Source organism: Zea mays, chromosome 5 (genome assembly GCF_902167145.1).
Source record: "Zea mays cultivar B73 chromosome 5, Zm-B73-REFERENCE-NAM-5.0, whole genome shotgun sequence".
NCBI lineage: Eukaryota > Viridiplantae > Streptophyta > Magnoliopsida > Poales > Poaceae > Zea > Zea mays.
In genome coordinates, this window is record NC_050100.1 from 170,222,876 (window position 1) to 170,243,257 (window position 20,382).

The 20,382-nt window shown below is 47.1% G+C and overlaps 1 protein-coding gene across 1 annotated transcript; it reads left to right on the forward strand.

The window, feature by feature from the left end:
- Positions 1–3,382: 3,382 nt before the first annotated feature.
- Positions 3,383–4,417, forward strand: LOC100279148 (uncharacterized). Its single transcript, NM_001152183.2, has one exon. The coding sequence runs from the start codon at positions 3,484–3,486 to the stop codon at positions 4,156–4,158; it is 675 nt and encodes a 224-aa protein (NP_001145655.2). The 5' UTR covers positions 3,383–3,483; the 3' UTR covers positions 4,159–4,417.
- The last annotated feature ends 15,965 nt before the right edge of the window (positions 4,418–20,382 follow it).

Sequence of the window (20,382 nt, forward strand, 5' to 3'; positions counted from 1 at the left end):
TCTATCTTTAGGTCGGTTTGTAATACCGAAGCTTTATGAAGAGAAACCTTCGGCCATCTTATACAAACGGCTTCAGCAGAAAACCGCTTCTTCCTAGAAGACCTTCGGCGACGAAGCATAGGCCCAACATCACTTTTGGCCTCTTAATCAAAATATGCATAACTAAAATACCTTCCAGGTTCTGACTCTAATACACTTAGCTTGATCTTATGACCATGACCATTACTTGACCTAGAGAATCTTGAGCCTTATGACTTGAACCATCCAAATACATAAGAATTACTCTGATAGCTTCAAGTCACGTGTTCAAATGTTGTGGTCTTCAATGCAACACGACTTTTCACAACTTGATCACCTTTGACTCTTGCAAGCAGTCCCTTCTTCACCTTCACTTTGGTACCTCGGTCCTCTTGACATTCCCCTTCCTTGGTCCCTCGACGTTCTTCCTTGCCTTTGTCCTTGCTCTACCAAACTGACTCCAAATCATGTTCATTGATTACTAACCTAATCAGTGTCCATTCTTCTTCTTCTTAACCTTCTTCAACTTAGGATCACTCTCCTCAATATGACTTCTCTTGAGCTTGATATGGTTCAACTCAATGCAAGTACTTGCTTCTTCACCCTAGCTTTTGGTACCTCGGTCCTCTCGACCTTCTACTTTATTTTAGTTCCTCGAAGCCACATTTCCTTACTATCTTCACCTTGTGAAGCCATCTTAAGTCATACCATCTTGAATGTACATTGAATATCCTTATTTTTATATCCATGATCCATATTTGACTCAGCTTATATGGAATATCACATTGACCTCATGTGTTAAACCTTGCATGCTTTTCACTAAGTTCTTGTTCAACACTTAACACCTTGGTTATTTCTTTAATTGTGTTGTCATTCAAACTCCAAAACCCACGAGGGACTCTCAAAGGTGAAACATGAGATTCTTGACTCCTCTATATGTGCACACGAATGAGGCTCTAAATTTTCTTTCAAATTATTAGTTTTTTTGTTAGGCCAAGTCCATATATATTCTAACAAAATGGACACACAAATTTTTTCCGCTTTAAGCCCCACATCTATTAAATTTAGATGTCAGCAATTCAACTAGAGTTGAGAGTTGGGCCGTGTTGGGCTGGCACGGCTCAGGCCCATCATGCTTTGTGCCAATTTTTTTGGGCATCACAACACAAAATAATTTCAGTTCGGGTCAAACCCAAACCCTAAAACATAGGCACGACACGACCCAAAAGAATGGAGGGCCGATGCTCATGTCGTGACGGCCCAAACACGACACAGAGGAAAAAACTTGTATATATCTAAAAAATACATCTTCAAATTATTCATAACTTTGTTATAGATTAAAAAATCAGATAGATTGCTATGACTAGCAACGTGACTCAAAATTGCGATATATATACATATTTATTTATTAAAAAACATATATTCTACTAAGATGAATATAAGTATCAATGTCTTCTACAACTTTTGTAAAGAGATAAAAAGCATTGAAGCATGAAAGAACTATCTAAACGTTAATGTTCTAATCCGTACCTTAGTGCCTTGTCGTGTCGTGTCGCCCCTATCGTAACTAAATTTAAGGCACGATCCAGTAGTCATTTGGGTAATGGTGGTCCATTTTTTTTTTGTGTGTCGGGCAATGGTTCAGACTTGTATTTTTGGCTATCCCTAAACGGGCGTAAATGACCCGGCCCAAACTTTCAGGTCTAACTTCAACTACACAACGAATTAAGATGACCACAAGGTCCAAGGTGCATGTTGCGCGTGCTCTTTAGCTCCACATATTTTAAACTTCCGTTTACTCCGAAACTGCGCATACCTATATGCATGTTATTACGAGTTACAAGACAGTTTACCCAGGTTTAAATATGTAACACAGTAACAGCAATAATGTTGGACTCGCACTCACTGCATCTGTATCTGTATATGCATCATGGGGATTGGAATGAGCAACAAGCTGCCGATGGATCGAGAACGCGGAGTAAGGCCCGGGCGCCGAGCTAGCTACAAGCAAGTGGCAGAAACGCGGTTAACTATAGTAGCAGTAATTTAGTTTAGTACCGTACGTTAAATTAACGCGGAGTAGCTTTTTGTTCGGCCGTTGCGGTGAAACGAAGCAATTATAATGGGTAAATCAAAGCGACGCGAGGCGAGATCGAGCAGGTTAGAGCTGCCGCCGTGATTGCGTGCTTAGCGCCGGTTCCGCGATCAGCTGCCGCGGCAAGCGCGACGCGATTCGGAGGGGCGCCCCGGTCTTGGGGCCGTTCTCCAGCTTCTCCTCCTCAAGTAACTACGAGCTAGGTCATGCAAATGGGCCCTGCAGCCTCTGGATTGATGCTAGCTAGCTCGCTCTAGATCCAGTAGCTGTGGGCCATCTAGAATGTCTAGATAGCTAGATGAATTAGTACTAGTATTCTTTGTGCCAGGCATGCATGCATGCTGCCAAGTGTGTGTGCGTGTGCTGCTGCTTTGCGTGGCCATGAAAATTGATGCTGTGGTACGTACTCGTAATCGTGATGGGCAAGATCAGCTAGTTTTTTCGATATTTTCTCTTGAAAGGAAATCATCGCGTCTAAGTGGTCTAACCGTGTTGCGCGTCGACCTTGTTTGTATGTTTCCTTGATCTTCCCAGCCGAGTACAAATAAAATCATTACAGCAGTACGCTAATTGAATTGGGTTTTTTTTCTCATTTTGGTTTCGATATATGTTGAATCATATAGTACATCAGCAACTACTACGCCAAACATAGAAAGAAAAAAAAATTCCTACTTATTTCATTAATTTGGTGCTTATTGTTAGTTATTGTCACCGTACGTACGTCGCAATCTTTTGTTACAAATTACTTTCACGACTGTTTGACAGCATTTCAGCCTGGTCAGCTGAGCTCGCTATGGCTAGCTGCAGCCCAAACAGTTCCTGCAACTGCGAGTCTTCAGCGCTGAGAAATGCCACTTGTTTTTTATTTGACGTATTATAGTACAGTACTGTATATATACAGTTAACTAGTTAAGTTTAATATTAGCTGCTAGAGACGCATCATCTGCATAGCACAAAGCCTTGACCTAGCTGTTCCAGTGTATGTCTGTATAATTTGAGATGGAACGAACTGGATGCACGAAGCAAAGGCAAATAATGTGACCGCGCGTGTCATGCACCATCACGAAGAAGCAAGTTGCACACACCGTAGCTTGCGGCCGGCCAGCTAGCTCGCACAGCTTGCTTCTCTGATTCACCAAAGCGTTTTCTTGCCCCGAAATCATGCAGCTCGCCCTTGTACATGTCACCTATGACTTCCGTCTCAATACTCTCTCTGCCTACACCACCGCAGCTCAGCTATAAAAGGACATCGGCTAGCTTGACCAGGACATAGATTCCTCGAGTCATCACACCACACGCATCACATGTAGATGTAGCTAGCTTAGCTATGCTCGCGTAAAAACCCTAGCGGCAGTCACACAGCAAGTTGCATGTGTCTCGGGGGCAACAAGCAGGCGGCCGAGGCAGCAGGCCGCATGGAGAACCACCGGCGCCATTCGGGCTCTCCGGCGAGCAGCAGGCGGCGGCGGCTGCACTACCTCCTCGCCCTGGCTGCCGACTACCTCAGGTACCTCTTCATGAAGCGGCGCCGGCTCCTGCACAAGGTGGCGCGGAGAACGCTCGCGCTCGTCCACCGCCACGGCCTGCCGCAGCGCGGCGGCAGGAACCACGACCAGTGGCAGTGGCCTCATCGCGCGCTGGCGGAGCACGAGTTCTCGTGCGCCGACAGCCCCAGCCCCGCGTTCCTCGCGGCCAAGAGGCTGCTGCTGCGGTCACGTCGGAAAGGCAGTGGCGCCGCAGCCGCAGCGGCCGGGGCTGTGTCTTCCTGCTTCGGCTCGTTTCGACATCCGTTCGATTCGCCCGACGGCGACGAGACGATGACGTTGGCATCTGAGACAGAGGTTGCCGAAGATGAGGATGATCAGACGGAGGAGGAGGAGGAGGAAGAAGATGATCAGGTACTAGCTGCCGAGGACGGTGGCTGGCTACAGCGCGGTGAGGGTGAGCTTCTTGACGTGGACGACAGGGCCGAGGAGTTCATCAACATGTTCTACGAGCAGCTCAGGGCGCAGAACTTTGCCGCGGTTTTCCGTTACTCCCCATGATTATATTTATGGTGTCCGCCGTGTGTAGCGCCGTATAGAGTGATCTTGATCTTGCGAGACGACGATCGTTGTGATGTGGTTTGGAGGAGCCTTCGCTTCTCGAGGATGCCTTTGTGTCTGTGTCGGGGAAACCGATCGAGAGTGTAATGTGTCCGTACGCACGTACTCCTATATGTTGGTCTACACTATCTGCTACATGAGTAAATGTGACCAATCATCGATCCGGTGGAGAATAATAAATGGGCCGCATATATATTCCCCTGCAATAAAAAAAATCAGTTCTACTCATTTTTTTAAATGCTACAAAGCACCTACCGTGTTTACGTTGAATATGTGCCTAATTAAGAGGCAATCACGATCCAAGAAAATCTTAATGAGTCTTTAAGGTAAAAAGTCCACTAGAAAGAATTTATACATATAAAGGGGTTGAGATGTTTTGCATATATGTGATAGATATGCTAGTGTGTACCGTACATATTTGCCAATAATGGTACCAAAGTTTGGTCATGCGTAGATTTTTATTTGGATGGTTTGCATATATATGATATGCATAGTAGATTGAATCAACTTTTGCTTTGGTTATAGCATATGTCGGTGGGGAAAATCCACCGGCCGGGTGGCGGAATGCACCCGCCCTAATCGTAAGATGAGGAGGAGGTCTAAGCGGTTGCCTGTTTGGTGAATTCGGGATGAACACAAGAAGACACGAGGGATTATAGTGGTTCAGGCCGCCGGAGCGTAATACCCTACCTTCACTGTGTGTAAGTTGTATTGAGTGTGTGATGGAGCGTGTGAGCTTGTCTGAGTCCGTCCCCTGTAACACTGTGTGCCTTCCCTTTTATAGTTTAATGGAGGCACATACAAGGATGTTGAGCCCCGACATACGGGCCCAGGAGCATAATGGGAGAAATACATTATGTGAATAACTAACGCTGACAGAGTAACACATGAGTAATCAGCGGGAGTCATGATGACCGCAGTCCATGCAGTATTAATAGGTTGTTACCCTTTTCCTGGTAACGCGGGAGTAATGGTAAGTAACTGCATGGCCCACGTATCGCGGACTGAGTACGCCGCCTGTCAGCGGAATGGACAGGCGCACGTCTTATCTGTAATGAATGCGAAGGCGCGCGTAGCCTAGAGGCGTCATACCAGGTTCCACTCGTTGGCTTATGCCGCGCATATTATGTCACGTGGCAGCATCGGGTCTCCGCCTGAGCGAGGAGCAAAAGTGTATGCGGATAGATCCGGATCCTACCAGACCAGGTTTGGACACGTGTCGGCTCCGGACCCCCGTCTGGGCCCTGATTAAGGCTCGGGTGTGTTCTATCCTGGAACCTTGGACCCTACTGTGGGCGGCCGGACCCCATACGGAGGGGTCCGAATCCTATTCTAGGGGTCCGGTCTGTACACGTGGGGGTCCTGGACCAATCTTGGCGGTCCGGACTATATATCCAGGGGTCCGTCACTTTTCCATGGGGGTCCGGACTCACTGTTGACGCCTTGGAATATATCACTCTCTCTGGACACGTGGCGGCCCGGGACCCGCCCATGTGGTGGGGTCAGGCGCTGTAGCTGGCCCAGAGTAGTCGCCCGAGGTTGTGGCAAGTTATGGCCTGGTCCCACATACAACACTTTTACCACGCGACTAAAGATAGCCGCGCGAGTACTGTGTCTTTATACAGTAGTAAGGGGTACCCTAGTTTCAGGGTACCAATAGTGGCCCCGGGCCCGCCTCAGGGGAGGATGCGAGCCTGCAGGTGGGGCCAAAGCTTGCACCTTGCCTCAACATGGTCTGATTGGTGATTGGCGCGCTGTTTTAGCATGTCTGCTGACGCGCCCGGCCGCCAGCTGTCAATCCGCCTTCAGTCATGTCAACTGCCATATCTGTCCCCGTGGCCCCCACGCCTGGTGGTTTCGTCGGGCCACGCGCGGGGCGCCTCATTGCCGCTACATTGGATTTAAAGGTAACCCTTTGTCTTCCACAGCGGCCCCAAGGCAAGGCGGCGCGCTATCACATGCGGCGGTTCGCTCTTTCCACACCCGAAATCCAGCGCACAACATGTATAACTTGTGGACCCGGGCCCCTGTGTCAGAGACTGGGCTGCTTGGGTCTTAGGTGCCCGTCGAGCGAGATTTCCTGCGGCGATTCAGGGGCGCGCGGAAGGGTTTTCCTGAACAAGGACTCAGGTTTCCTTGAAAAAGGATTCACCCCGCGTGCAGCAGTTACCCCTTCGCATTCTCTCCCAATCGCCTGCGCCCCTTTGCCTTCGTGCTCCTTTGTTCCACACCCGCGCCACCGCACACGCCATGGCTTCGCTTGGTCATCCTGACCGCTTTCAGTCTGAGGAGGTGCTCAACCTGGTGCGTGGCCTGCTTGGGTGGAGCGCGCCGGGGCTCGCCGGAAGAATCCGCGCTGGCGTTGTCCCCCTTGGCGATCTCGCCGCCGGGGAGTTCGTGCTGTTCACCTCCTACATCTCCTGTGGGTTGGCGCTGCCAATCTCGCTCTTCTTTCTGCTGCTACTGGAGGAGTTTGGGCTTCAGCTTCAACACCTCACGCCCCACTCCGTCCTCCAGGCAGCCATCTTCGTCCACCTCTGCGAGATGTTTGTAGGTGTGGCCCCCTGTACTTCCCTCTTCTGCTACTTCTTCGTGCTGGTCAAGTTCGGGAATACTAGGGACCACATTGGTGCCTACTACTTCCAGACGAGGCTAGATCCAGCTGTCGTCTACATCCCCACCTTTGGCGGCGCGAGGTGGGAAAACTGACACAGTGACTGGATGATTGCCAGCGCCGAGGCCAACGACCGCCTCATCCTGCCGAGCGACGGGCCAGTGCTCGACCGCAAGCAGTGGAGGTCCAAGCCGTCCCTTTCGCCAGAGTTCCTGCCCGTATTGGACAGGATCAAGGGCTTGGCTACGGGCGGCCTGACGTCAATGCACGTGGTTGGCGATCTCCTGAAACGCCGGATCGCGCCGCTGCAGAGGAGGTCGAGCCTGTGCTGCTGGTTCACCGACCCAAACGACATCGGCAGGATCCAGCCTGGGCCGGGCACCAACCTGTCCTGGGACGAGCTGGCAGTCCTGGTGGGAGGGATTACTGGGGAAATTTTCGTCCCTGAGTTCCTGATCCTCCCCCAGAACATCCCTACGCTCTACGATGACCCAGGCCTGAGGACGGCGATCTTGGCCACGCTGCCGACCCTCGACGAGAGTGGCATGGCGGTTCGCCAGACCGGCGGCCGAGACCCCCACCGCGGGATCCGGATCTCAGATGCACCGGCTGGAGGTCCCCAGCCCGCCGGTGTGGCTCCCAGCGCCAACCCCGTCGTGGCCCCCAGTCTCTTGGACAAGGGTAATGGGGCTGCAAGCAGCGCCTCCGCCCCAGGTGGCTCCGGGGGTCGGAGGAGGAGAGGCGACGCAGGCTGCGTCGCGCTGACGGGTCGCTCATTTTGGAGCCCCCTAGAAGCGCCAGAGGACTGCAGGCGGGGCCGAGGAGGCCAGCTCCCGGGCCCATGGCGCGCAGAGGCGCGTCAGTCCTTCGGTCCCACCGCCACCACCACCATCTAGGGGTGATCACCCCCAAGGGCACCAACAGCAGCCACAGCAATAGCAACAGCAGCCGCAACAGCAGCAGCAGCAGGAGTGACGATCGCCTCGCTTCCAAGGTCACTAGAAGGTCCAGGGCCCCAAGTAAGTGTAGTCCCTTTTTCTTTGAACCTAACCATCATGCTGACAAGCCTTAACCCATCGTCTGTTTGCCAGGGCTTCTTCCCCTCTGCTCCCAAGGTCACGCCTCCTCCGCCAGATACCAGGCCCACTGACGGGTCTGGCTCTCAGCAGCGAGAATCTGCTGAGGGTGGTGCTGGCGGTACGCCCCCGGCTACTGCCAAGACAGCGCCAGCAGCTTCCCATGCCCCAGCCGGGGATCTAGCGGCAGTGGCACCAACGTTGGGTGGCGTCGCAGCGGCGGAGGAGGTCCCAGCTAGGGGATCCGCGCCCACTCCCGACACTGGGGGTGACGCAGGAGGCGCGTCCAGTTCTAACCCCCCGCCTGCTCCGGAGGAGATGGAGGTGGTGTTTGGGCGGCGACTCTGGTCGGGTGCTGAGCAAGAAGCGGCGCCAGTCCCCCTCCCTCGCATGCTGTCCCGTGCCCACCAGGTCCTTAGTGACACTGGGACAGCAATCTTGCGGGAGTGGGAGGCGTTTGAGGCTGAGCACCAGCGCCTCAGTGACTGGCGCACCCAACTGGAGGAGCGCACTAGGGCGGCGTCCCGACAATTCATCTCCGAGTGATCCCAACTCAAGCGGGACCGCAAGGAGTACAAGAGGGACCTCCAGAGGGTGTGCGCCAGGGAGCTGGAGGCGTCCCAGAGGGAGAAGAAGGTGACCAGGCGAGAGGAGGTCGTGGCCCAGCGGGAGGCCCTCACAACAGAGTATCAGGCCAAGCTGAGCGCCCTGGACCAGACTTTGAAAGCCAAGCGGGCCCAGCAGGTCAAGGCTGTGGAGAGGCTGCAAAAGTGGCACCAAGAGCTCGAGGGAAAGGCTAGCGACGCCGCCCTCACCGAGGAGAACCTTAATGCGAAGGATCAATCCTTGGACAGGCGAGAGACGGACCTCACGAGGCGAGAGACAGATCTCGTCTTCAGGGAAGAAATGCTCACCTGACGGGGCGAATTGCTGGCCGAGCACGAGCTTGAGGCAGAGCAAAAATAAAAGAAGCTGGAGGAGCAGATTCGCTAGTTCAATGCGGGGCACGCGGTGCCGGGTCCCCAGGCGGTGGATGCCACCAAGAAGGCCCTTGAAGATCGCCAGGCAGAGCACCACGCCGGGGTCCAGCGTATTGCCGCGTGGGCCGGTGAGGCAAGCACGACACTGGTGCTGCTAGGGATCAACCCTATCCCAGTGTCGGAGTTGCCAACGTCAATCTCCAATGCGCTCCCGGTGCTGGACTCTGCCGCCGATCGCCTGGATCAGATCCTCGGGGCCCGCCTAGAAGCAGAGGGCGGCAAGCTCTGTCGGGCGGTGGTTGAATACGTCCTGACGTGCTTTCGGAGTCACGACCCCGCCATATCCTTGGCGCCAGTGATCGCTGGTCCGGTAGCTGCCACAGAAGACGCCGCCCAGGAGAGTATACACGACGTCGTGGAGCTGGTGGTCGAGCGCCTCCAGCGGGATCCTGCTGACGACCTGTAGAGACAAAGCAAGGGTTCCGCTGGGAAGCGGCTGTAATAACTTTTGATTTTGTAAGATATTCTAAGAACCGCTAATGAGGTAGCATTGGAACTTAAACTTATCTGTATGTTATTTGTTCTTGCTGTGGGTAGCGTCGTCAACTTCCCCTTGGTACTTGGCTCCCCTGGGAGGTAGGCTCAACACGTCGAGGCTGGATACCAGTATACCAAAGATAAAATTGGTCATCCGGCCCCTAGGAGGTAGTCTCTATAGTTTGAGACTACATACTACTGGACTGGGACCTGAACCTGCACACAGCTTCGGCTTTGAAGTGTTAGGAGCACACCCATAGGACCCATCGTCTGGTATCTGCCATCCTTTGATTCATGCAACACGACCTACAGGTTTTAGCTTGGGAAGCCAAGCCATATGCCCGGACCCATAGGATCACAGTTCCAAATACTAGGGTGCCCGTTGTAGAGTGGTGAAGCGTGTAGGCTTAGGGTACGGAACCATGCTAAGCGGCTACACAACTCCGGACCCCTCCAGGAGGCGAGCGCCCATTCTCTAGAACTAGTCCGCAGGTCGTTGGACCCCCTATAGCAGTAAAGGGGTCTTGAACTGCAAGCCTGGCTACTCAATTCGGATGTCATCATACCAGCAAGGGTGGGAAACTGTATGGGTGGGTTAGATAAAAAATAATGCATGTAAATCGAAGTAGAATAAAACCATCACAAAAGCACATCCAGGGGGTAAATCATTTCCTTATAACTTGAGATACATGGGTGTAGACCAACAGACCAGGCTTACGAGGGCGGACCTCGCTGGATTGACGTACACATATGCGCCACCTAGTTACAAAGGAAGAAAACTCAACCCTCCTAGTTTTGCTTTTATGGGTAGAACTTACGTAGATGCTCTATATTCCAAGGATTGGGAAGATACACTCCTTCTGTTGTGGCAAGGCGGACACACCCCGGTCGGCATATTTCTGTCACCTTGAAGGGTCCTTCCCAACTGGGGGAGAGTTTGTGGAGCCCTTCTCGGTTCAGTACTCGCCTTAGGACTAGGTCCCCGACCCTGAGCTCCCTAATATGCACAAACCGTTGGTGGTAGCGCCTGAGCGCTTGGTTGTACCGTGCATTTTGGATCGCCGCTTGCCATATGTGTTCGTCGATGAAGTCCACGTCCTCACGCCGTAGCTGTTCCTGCATAGACTCATCGAAAGACTGGACTCGTGGGGAGCCCATAATGATTTCCGGGGTAAGACAGGCTTCGGCCCCGTAGACCAGGAAGAACGAGGTCTCCCCGGTAGCTCGGCTGGGTGTGGTCCGGTTCCCCCATAGTACGGACGGAAGCTCGTTGACCCAATTTGCATCATGCTTTTTTAAGCAGTCATAGGTGCGTGTCTTGAGTCCCCTGAGGATTTCTGCGTTTTCCCTCTTAGTCTGGCCGTTGCTCCTGGGATGAGCCACAGACGCAAAGCAGAGCTGGGTGCCAATGCCGTCGCAATACTCTTGGAAGAGCCGACTTTTGAACTGGGTCCCGTTGTCCATAATGATACGGCTTGGGACCCCAAATCTGCAGACAATCAACTTGAGGAAGGCAACAGCAGCACCTTGGGTGATACTGACCAAAGGGGTAGCCTCTGGCCACTTTGTGAATTTGTCGATAGCGACGAAGAGGAAACGGTACCGCCGACAGCCCTGGGGAATGGTCCCAGGATATCCACCCCCCATATAGCGAATGGCCAGGAGGGTGGAATCATTTGCAGAGCCTGAGCCGGTGTGTGTATCTGCTTTGCACGGAACTGACATGCTTTGCAGGACTTTACCAACTCAGCTGCATCCTGGAGAGCAGTTGGCCAGTAGAAGCCATGCCGGAAGGCCTTACCAACCAGTGTGTGGGATGATGAATGACTTCCGCACTCTCCTCCATGGATCTCCGCGAGTAGCTCACGACCCTTCTCCTGGGTGATGCACCGCATGAGAATGCTGTTGGCGCCATGACGGTATAGATCCCCTTCTACCACCGTGTATCGCTTAGCCAACCGCACTATGCGCTCTGCGGTCACATGGTCTTCAGGAAGGATATTTTCTTTCAAGTAGTCCCGGATCTCAGAGATCCATGCATCGGGACCACTCTGAGCAACTAGCTGTGGCGCTAAGAGGTTGACAGGACCCTTTGTAGCACACTCAATCCTTGGTGGGTTGTTCAGATGGTACACCACCTGGACCGCTAGCTTCGAGGTGCTAGTCTCACCCCCTTCGCCCAGTTCAGCAGGCTGGGCGGTAGGTCTCAGCAGCCGTCTTTTGAAGACGCCCTCGGGCACGGGTGCCCAAGTTGATGCCCTCGTGGAGAGTTCATCTTCTGCTGAGTTGTTAGCCCGAGGAACATGTTGCAGGTCCAGGGCAATGAAATCCTTCTCCAACTTTCTTACGTGGAGGAGGTAAGCTGCGAGCCTGGGCTCGTTGCAACTACATTCTCCACGGACCTGCTTGATGATCAGCTGGGAGTCCCCTTCACGAGGAGCTGGCAGATCCCTAGGGATAGGGCCGCAGACAAGCCGAAGATCAATGCTTCATATTCTGCCATGTTGTTGGTGGCCTTGAACTCAAGGTGCACCATGTACTTCACTTGATCTCCGCTTGGGTCGATGAGGACCACTCCAGCCCCGCCAGCCTGTTGGCGGCACTAGTAGAGATCTAATCATCGAGGACGTTCGTATTGCGTCACGGAATCTGTATATATCGTCACAGATAAAGATTTGTGACGAATTTGTGACGAGTTTGATTTGGTCATAGGGGTCGCGTCACATTTGTTGTGTTGTGACGGACTACCCATTTTCGTCATCGATGTGTATACATTCTGTGATGAAATACGCGTTGTCATGGAAGTGAATTCATTCTATGACGATCAGTTTTGGTCATAGAGGAAGGCACTTTTCCGTCATAATTCGTCGTCTGTCCGAGCAACCTGACGGCGTTGTTAATGTCGTTTGGTTTCTGTGACGGTACGGTATAGTCATAGATAGAGTCGTGGTTTGGTCATTAACAGCCGTTTGGAAGGTCCCGATGCGTATGACGTCAGCGCTGACGTGGCTAGTACCGTGGCAGCTGACGTCAGTGCTGACGTGGCATATGTTTTATTATATGCCACCAGTTTGGTCACAGATGTGCAGAGAACAATTTTATTGGAAATTGCAAAAGATACTAGAACAGAGGAATGAGCACACAAATCCATATTCCGTAGATGAATACAACTAGTATTCCAGTGAGCATACAAACTAAGTGGACAACACTAAACTCAGTTCACAGCATCACCACTTGACTTCACATTTCAGTTGAGTTTGCACAAACATAACAGCATATAATAAAAAGTTGACACCCACGAACAACTAGAGTTTTTGGGTACCCTCATGTCAAAGAACAGGCCAAAAACAGCAGCTCTGACTAGCAGCCCTCATGTCGAAGAAGAGTTACCATGCAAGGACAAGAGCTTCTTGATGAGCACATTGGTCTCCTCCATCTCCTTGCTGTTCTTCTCTGTTATCTTCTTGTACTCCTCCAACTCCCTTTGTGTCCTCGCCTGCTGTTCCTCAGCTTCTTCACATTTCTTCCTGAGCTGGTCGAGTTCACCTTGAACAGCAGTCGTCGCTTCAGCTGCAAGTTGTTCCCGAAGCTCACTTTGATTTGATGATGATGCCTTGGAGGTTGCCGATGTTTTGATGCCGACGCTCTTCAAGAATTGGTGTGAGCTGCTCTGCGACAGCACCTTGGACACAAGGTGCACACTGGATGCTGGCATCTCACCTTCAGCAACAGGTTCAGCCCTCAAAGCCTCCATATGAGACTGAAATATCATGGACAGAAACAGTTACATGTTAATGCTAATGAGCAACAGCAAGATGCCAATTGTTAGTTATTGCAATAATTTGAGGCATGTAGAGATGACAAATTATAGCAGATTTGTCGCTGACAATAATGTGAAAACAGTTACTTTCATTTCTAGTGCACGGGTCCTACAAGGCATTAACAAAGACTATGAAAAATAGACTATGAAAGACTCTAAAAGCTATACATTTGATGGCAAATTATAGCAGATTATAGCAGTTACAAATTATAGCAGATTTGCTTAAAAGCTATACATTTGATGGCAAATTAAAAGCTATACATTTGAAAGACTCTAAAAATAGACTATGAAAAATAATGTGAAAACAATTACAAATTATAGCAGATTTGCTTAACAAAGACTCTAAAAGCTATACATTTCTAGTGCACGGGTCCTACAAAAAATAGACTATGATATTTACTTTCATTTCAGAAATTTGATGGCAGACAAATGGAGGTAATAATTTGATGGCCAAAGCCAAGGACAACTTTATCTAGCAGACAAATGGAGGTAATAATTTGATGGCAGATCGATTCACTACTGGATGCAATTGCATTTTCACAAATTGTAGCCTCCCTAAGCTCTTGGCACGAACGAATCATACGCAGTCAAAAAATCTGAACTCCCCTAGGATGGGACAGGCGATCTCACTCATCGATCTCACTCCCCTTCGTTCCATCGACCCACAACCAGCCTCCCTCATATGATCTCATAAAAATTACACTAAATAAAGCAAACAAATGAACTTACAAGTGCTTCTCTTGCCGGTTCACTCAGGCCACGTTCGGAGCTGGTATGACAGGTCTTGAAGGCGTCCACCGCATCTAGTTCTTCAGTCTGATCTAAGCTGGGTTCTTCTCGGTTTCTCTTCTGCTTCTGTTTCGTGGATAAACAATCACAACGAAGTTTGCTCAGATCAAATGCAATAGAAGTTGTTGAGTGCAAAAGTGCAGGTAGTAGTACAAGGTAATAGTTACTTACATATGCATGTAAGTGTGCCACATAGCAGCGAGAACCCGTAGCCTGATGAAACTTGACTTGACTGTGGTTCTGCTTGTTCTTTTCACTTATTTCCTACAAGAGAATGAACATGTCAGATTAGATCATAGGTTCAATATGCGAAGATCCTTTACAAACTTATAGTGAAAGAACAATATATGACAAGATACCCATACCATGTTCTTTGGATCAGACCACTTTGCAACTAATGCCCTCCACTGTTCATCAGTCATGTAAGATACAGGAGAAGTTGTCCTAATCTCATTTGTAGGTACACCATTGAAGTATTTCTGCTTGAGCCGATAACGCTAGTTTTTTACCGTAGAGCGTAGCATATCGGTGCAAGCTTCCTTTGTCGCCTTGTCCTCAGTGTTAACAGACAAGCGCCCCTATGCATATGACAATTCCATAGTTAGTCAATTCAGGTTAAGCAGTATACAAGTGAACCATAGAATCAGTAATGCACTTACATTTAGCTGTGACACAAAGCTGTTGTAGTATTTCTGGTCGTCCTTGTAATCTTTCCAATGAGTTAGGATAGACATGGTTTACCGAATAATGATGCCAGCCTCTGATGCAAACTTGGCAGCTTGAACAGGTTCATGTGGCCTTTTTTGCCTTCCTCAACAGCTATGGGCAGTCTCCTTTGCATAACTTTAGTCATCCTGTCCAGTTGTTTTCCCTTAGTTGCTGCCCTGGGTCTCCTTGGTGCTCACTGTAATTCGCATTTATTGAATAATGAAATTGTTTTGTTTCATGCAAATCAGCAAAAGAGATGCCATATTTGACTGAAAAAACTAGAACTTGCCTTCCGTTTCTTCATCTCTAGCTACATTGCCTTGAGCATCACATGTACTGTCATGAGCAGCAGATACCATGTCTTCCTCTTCAGCTCTGCTGAAATGATCAGCAAGTCCAGGTGTAGTACAGTTGTTGCCTTCAGCATCACCTGTACTGTCATGAGCAGCAGATGCCATGGCTTCCTCTGCAGCTCTACTGAAATGATCAGCAAGTCCAGGTGTAGTAGGGCTATTTGGTATGTCATCATTACCATCTGTTGGTTCCTATACATTGTGGCCATCTGTCTCTGTAGAGTGAAGCCTTTTTGAAGATCGCTCCTATGGTTGTGGACCTGCCCTCACTCTCTTGCTGAACCTAATTCCTGGAGCCATGTTGGGGTCTATCTTCTTCTTTGAAGCAAGGGTTGTGTTTCTACCTCTTCTAGGATACTGTCCACAAAAAATAGTCATGTGCATTTAAAAGCAAGACCATATATTAATTAAGAGGTATGAAATAAAGAAGATGAATCTAAAAGCATGAGCATATATTAAACACCAGATTAAAAACATTGAAATGCAATGCAACTATTTGGCATCCACTACTTTGAAGATAGAAGGAGCACCTTCATTGCCAGGGGTTTTGGCTGCTCATAAGATTCAGTGTCATCATCAGTATCTCCTTGATCATCATCGTCAAGGAGATAGAAAGAGACATATGAATCCGAATCTGAACTATTATTTATCTTGTTTGCTGCATTTTTCCCCTTTGTTGATGCAGATGGTGATACAAAATTATTTAGAACAGAAGTATATTTGTTTAGACCCAAACCTTGCATCTTCTTTATATTCTCCTCCACTTGTTTATCCCGTCTTCTCTCATAAGCAGTTCGCTCATGTTGAACTACTTGCAAGATAGATAAGAACAAGCATACTGTGCGTATTAGATAATGTAAAGGATTTTACTAAAAGCTAAGAGGTACTACTATTTGCAGGGAAGGATTTTACTAAAAGCAAATAGATAAGATGTGGAGATTCAGTCATAATGAAGCTTGCTTATGATTGTGCAATTTCATAATTGTGGTTGCACTATAACTGTTGTTTTTTCCCTGATCTACGTAATTGTTGGCTTCTAAGTAAAGGAAAAAGGCATTATGGGACTCTTTGGTGGCTTGCATTAGCATGTATCTAGGCTTCTGCAGTGTACTTCGCCTGTTTGGTTGTGGAAATCTTTATGCAGGCTTAAACAATGTTCCAAGTACTAGCTAGTACATTGATTAGGCGATGTAGATTTACACAAGCTGATGAACAAAAAAAGTGGAGAAATTCTCATCTCTTTCTACCAGTACTAGAAACATAAGTTCTCTACTAAAACATAGATGTGACTGCATATAACACAATGTAAGGAACCAAACACAACTGTATCAGTGCACAATGATTACATAAATCAATTTACAATATCTCTGAGAACAACAAATGAATAATTAAACTAAATCTAGCGATGGTTAGGGTTTAGGGGTTGGACCTTTCTGACTTCTGTGCCTCCTTTTGTTCACCATCAAGGTCGTCTGCGATGACCCAAATTCAGTGATGGTTAGGGTTTAGGGGTTGGCGAGAGCAATGTGGATGGGGCGTGTTAGGTGGAAGGGGCGAGAGAAATGCGGATGGCAATGAGATAGAGCGGGATGCGGCGAGTGAAGTCGGCGACGACGCAGCTCATCGACGTGATGAGAGGTAAGGGGGCGGCGGTGAGGTACCTGGTCGAGGGGGCAGGTCGTCGACGGCGGATGTGTCCCAGCGGAGGCGGTGAGGTACCTGGTCGAGGGGGCAGGTCGTCGACAGCGGTCGTGTCCCGGCGGCGGCGATTAGGTTCGGAGAAAATAGTGGGGGAGAAAGAAGAGGAGTGGGGGAGATAGAGGATGAGAGCGCGTCTGTTTTAGTGACGACGGCGAAACATGTTTTTTGGCGCCCAATGTGTTTGGCAATGCGGAGGCTAATGCATTTAAGTATACTAGTGCTGGGTATATATCAAAAACACGTGCATAACTCAATGGTTTGACATGCTAACTATGAGACCAAGATCCTAGGTTCAAGCACTTGCATGGAGACATTTTTTGTGTTTTGCCTACCATTTTATATTAATTCTTTGTTTTTATTTCTCTCTATGTTTTTTTGCAATTATCTATTCATGGACACATTAGTTTGGTTTATGATCATGTTATAATATTTTGAAATATTTTTGACATAGTGGTACTATACATCTCTCACTTGCAATAGCATCTCTCACTTAGTAATTAGCATTATATGAGAGATGTATGCCTTTCTTAGGATGTGTGTCACCACTTTGTCCGAATAAATTGAAACTATTTTGTCAACATTGTACACCAAAATGAATGGTCCATGCAAGTTTTTAGATTTTTCTAGCTAGGTTATGGTATTGTAACAAATATCTTTACGAAATGCATCAAATAATTACAGTAATTGGTAAACTAGGTCTGACAAATGCATAACTGCACACAACATCATAGGTTGGTTCAATAAACATCCCATTAAAGTTTAAAATGATTTGGAGAAAGTGGTAGTATAGATCCATCACAAGCATGAACATCTCTCACTTAGTAATTAGCCTTATATGAGAGATGTATGCATTCTTGTAGGATGTATGTCACCACTTTGTCAAAATAAATTGAATTTTTTATCAACATTGTACACCAAAATGAAGTGTGCATGCAAGTTTTTAGATTTTTCTAGCTAGTTTATGGTATTGTAACAAATATCTTTACGAAATGCATCAAATAATTACAGTAATTGGTAAACTAGGTCTGAAAATGCATAAATGCACACAACATCATAGGTTGGTTCAATAAACATCCCATTAAAGTTTAAAATAATTTGGAGAAAGTGGTAGTATAGATTCAACACAAGCATGAACATATCTCACTCAATAATTAGGCTCTATGTGAGAGATGTATGCATTTTTGTAGGATGTATGTCACCACTTTGTCAGAATAAATTAAATTTTTTTGTCAACATTGTACACCAAAATGAAGTGTACATGCAAGTTTTTAGATTTTTCTAGCTACCTAAGGTTTTTTACCACTTATTCTTTAGTAAAATAACAAATAATTACATTAATAGTTAAACTAGTTCTAAAAATTGCACCAGCACAAAACATCATGGTACACCTCCATCAACACCCCAAAAAAAGTTGAAATGATTTAGAGAAACTGGTGCTATACATCTAAATAAATAAAAGAAAAATACAAAAATAATTGAAAATGTCAACAAAACAAAAAAAACTTCCTATCCCAAGCTCGAACACAAGACACCATGGTTCACAGTAGAAAGGGGTTACCATTGCACTAATCAAGTTTGTTCATTAGTAACAGAGCGCATTTGTATTTAATCATCAACTATCCTCTATCCAGGAGGCTAAAGTTCAGAGTTCTGAATGCTCTCAGTTCAGATGTAACCGAGCGCCCAGTTCAGAGTTCTGCACAGTTCATATTCTACTTTAGCTGCCCAGTTCATGTTCTACACAAAATGTAATCTGAAATCTGAATTCTAAACATCTGAACATGTAAAGATGGTCATGTAATCTGAACAATCTAAACATCTGAAATCTGAACATGTAATCTGAAATCTGAGAGATGCTATTTTTGGGACATCTAAACTGCATGTAGACATCTAAACTGAACATCTCAACTAAACATGTAATCTGAAATCTGAACATCTAAACATCTGAACATGTAAACATGACCATCTGAACATGAACTGTCATTTCTATTAGAAACGGTTCATTTCTATCAGATGGTCAGTTTTCAGTTGCCCAGTTCATTTCTATCAGATGGTCAGTTTTCTATCAGATGGTCAGTTTTCTATCAGATGTTCATTACTATCAGATGTTCATTTCTATCAGATGTTCATTACTTTAGCTGCCCAGTTCATTTCTATCAGATGGTCAGTTTTCAGTTTATTTTTCAGATTTTCAGATGGTCATTTCATTTTTCATTACTTTAGCTGCCCAGTTCATTTCTATCAGATGGTCAGTTTTCAGTTATGTTTTCATTTCTATCAGATGGTCAGTTCATTTTTTAGATTTTCATATGGTCATTTTTCAGATTTTCAGATGGTCAGTTCATTGTTTCCCATAAACCCAGCTTAGATCACATAAACCCATCTTCTATCCATCTATTTTGACAATAAATTAAAACTTGCTTAGATCACATGAACTGAAAATTGTTTCCCATAAACCCAGCTTAGATCACATGAACTGAAAATTTTCAGATGGTTAGTTCTGTGCATTTTCAGATGGTCAGTTCAATTTTCAGATGCTCAGATCAAATGCAAGTTTTAATTTATTGTCAAAACATGAACATGAACTGACTGTGAAGAAACAGTTAGTTCTGAAAATACAGAAAATACAGAACACACATTCAGTTCACCACAAATTCAGTTCACCACAAATTCAGTATTTCAGACACACATTCAGTTATGAAAATACAGAAAATACATTGTATCATCTAAACTGAACTGAATTTCAGACACACATTCAGTATGCTGTATTAATCTGAACTGAACAATTCATAAATCAACTATCAATACTAGAAATCCTCATCTTCATCTTCTATGGACATGTCATCATTGTTGTCGTCGCCACCATCATTAAAATATTAAAGCATTGTATCATCTTCCTCCTCATCCTCACTATCTTCAAGAATAATAGCAGCTTCCTTCTTTTTTCTTATTAGTTCCTCTAAATTGCCTTCAATTAGACTGGCTTCTCCACCTTCAATATTGTGTAGAACCTGATTATCATCACCTTCTTGCACTATATGCTCAATATCAGAACAATAATCATCCCGATGCACATCATTACTGTCCTCATATTTTTCAGCCACATCATAAATATTCCTATGTTCAAATTTCTGCACAACTCGGAAATCTTTACATTGTGGAGTTGTGTCTTGCAGGTAAAATATCTTTTTCGCTTGGTCTGCCAAGATAAAAGGATCAGACTTGTACCAAAATGACTGCACATTGATGGATTTGAAATGTCTGTCATCTCGAATGCCCACAGTCTTTCCTACTTGGTTGTACCAATCGCATCGAAATACAACCACCGATCGACGAACTTGATAATTCGAGTTATATTGTAACTCAATTACCTCTTTAAGGACACCATAAAAATCTATGTTCTCCCCATTATGTTCACCTTCAGTCATTACACCACTATTTTGTGTCTGCATGAACTTCTCACGATCCACTATGCTAAACCGCACTCCATTAATCTTGCAAGTTGTACTAGTCTTAACTCGCCGAGCTGGGCCACATGACAGTGCCCACAGTCCTTCGCTAACCAATTCTGGATTCTCATTACACT

Coding starts and splice junctions, on each gene's coding strand:
- LOC100279148 (NM_001152183.2), top strand. CDS start 3,484: ATGTGTCTCGGGGGCAACAAGCAGGCGGCCGAGGCAGCAGGCCGCATG.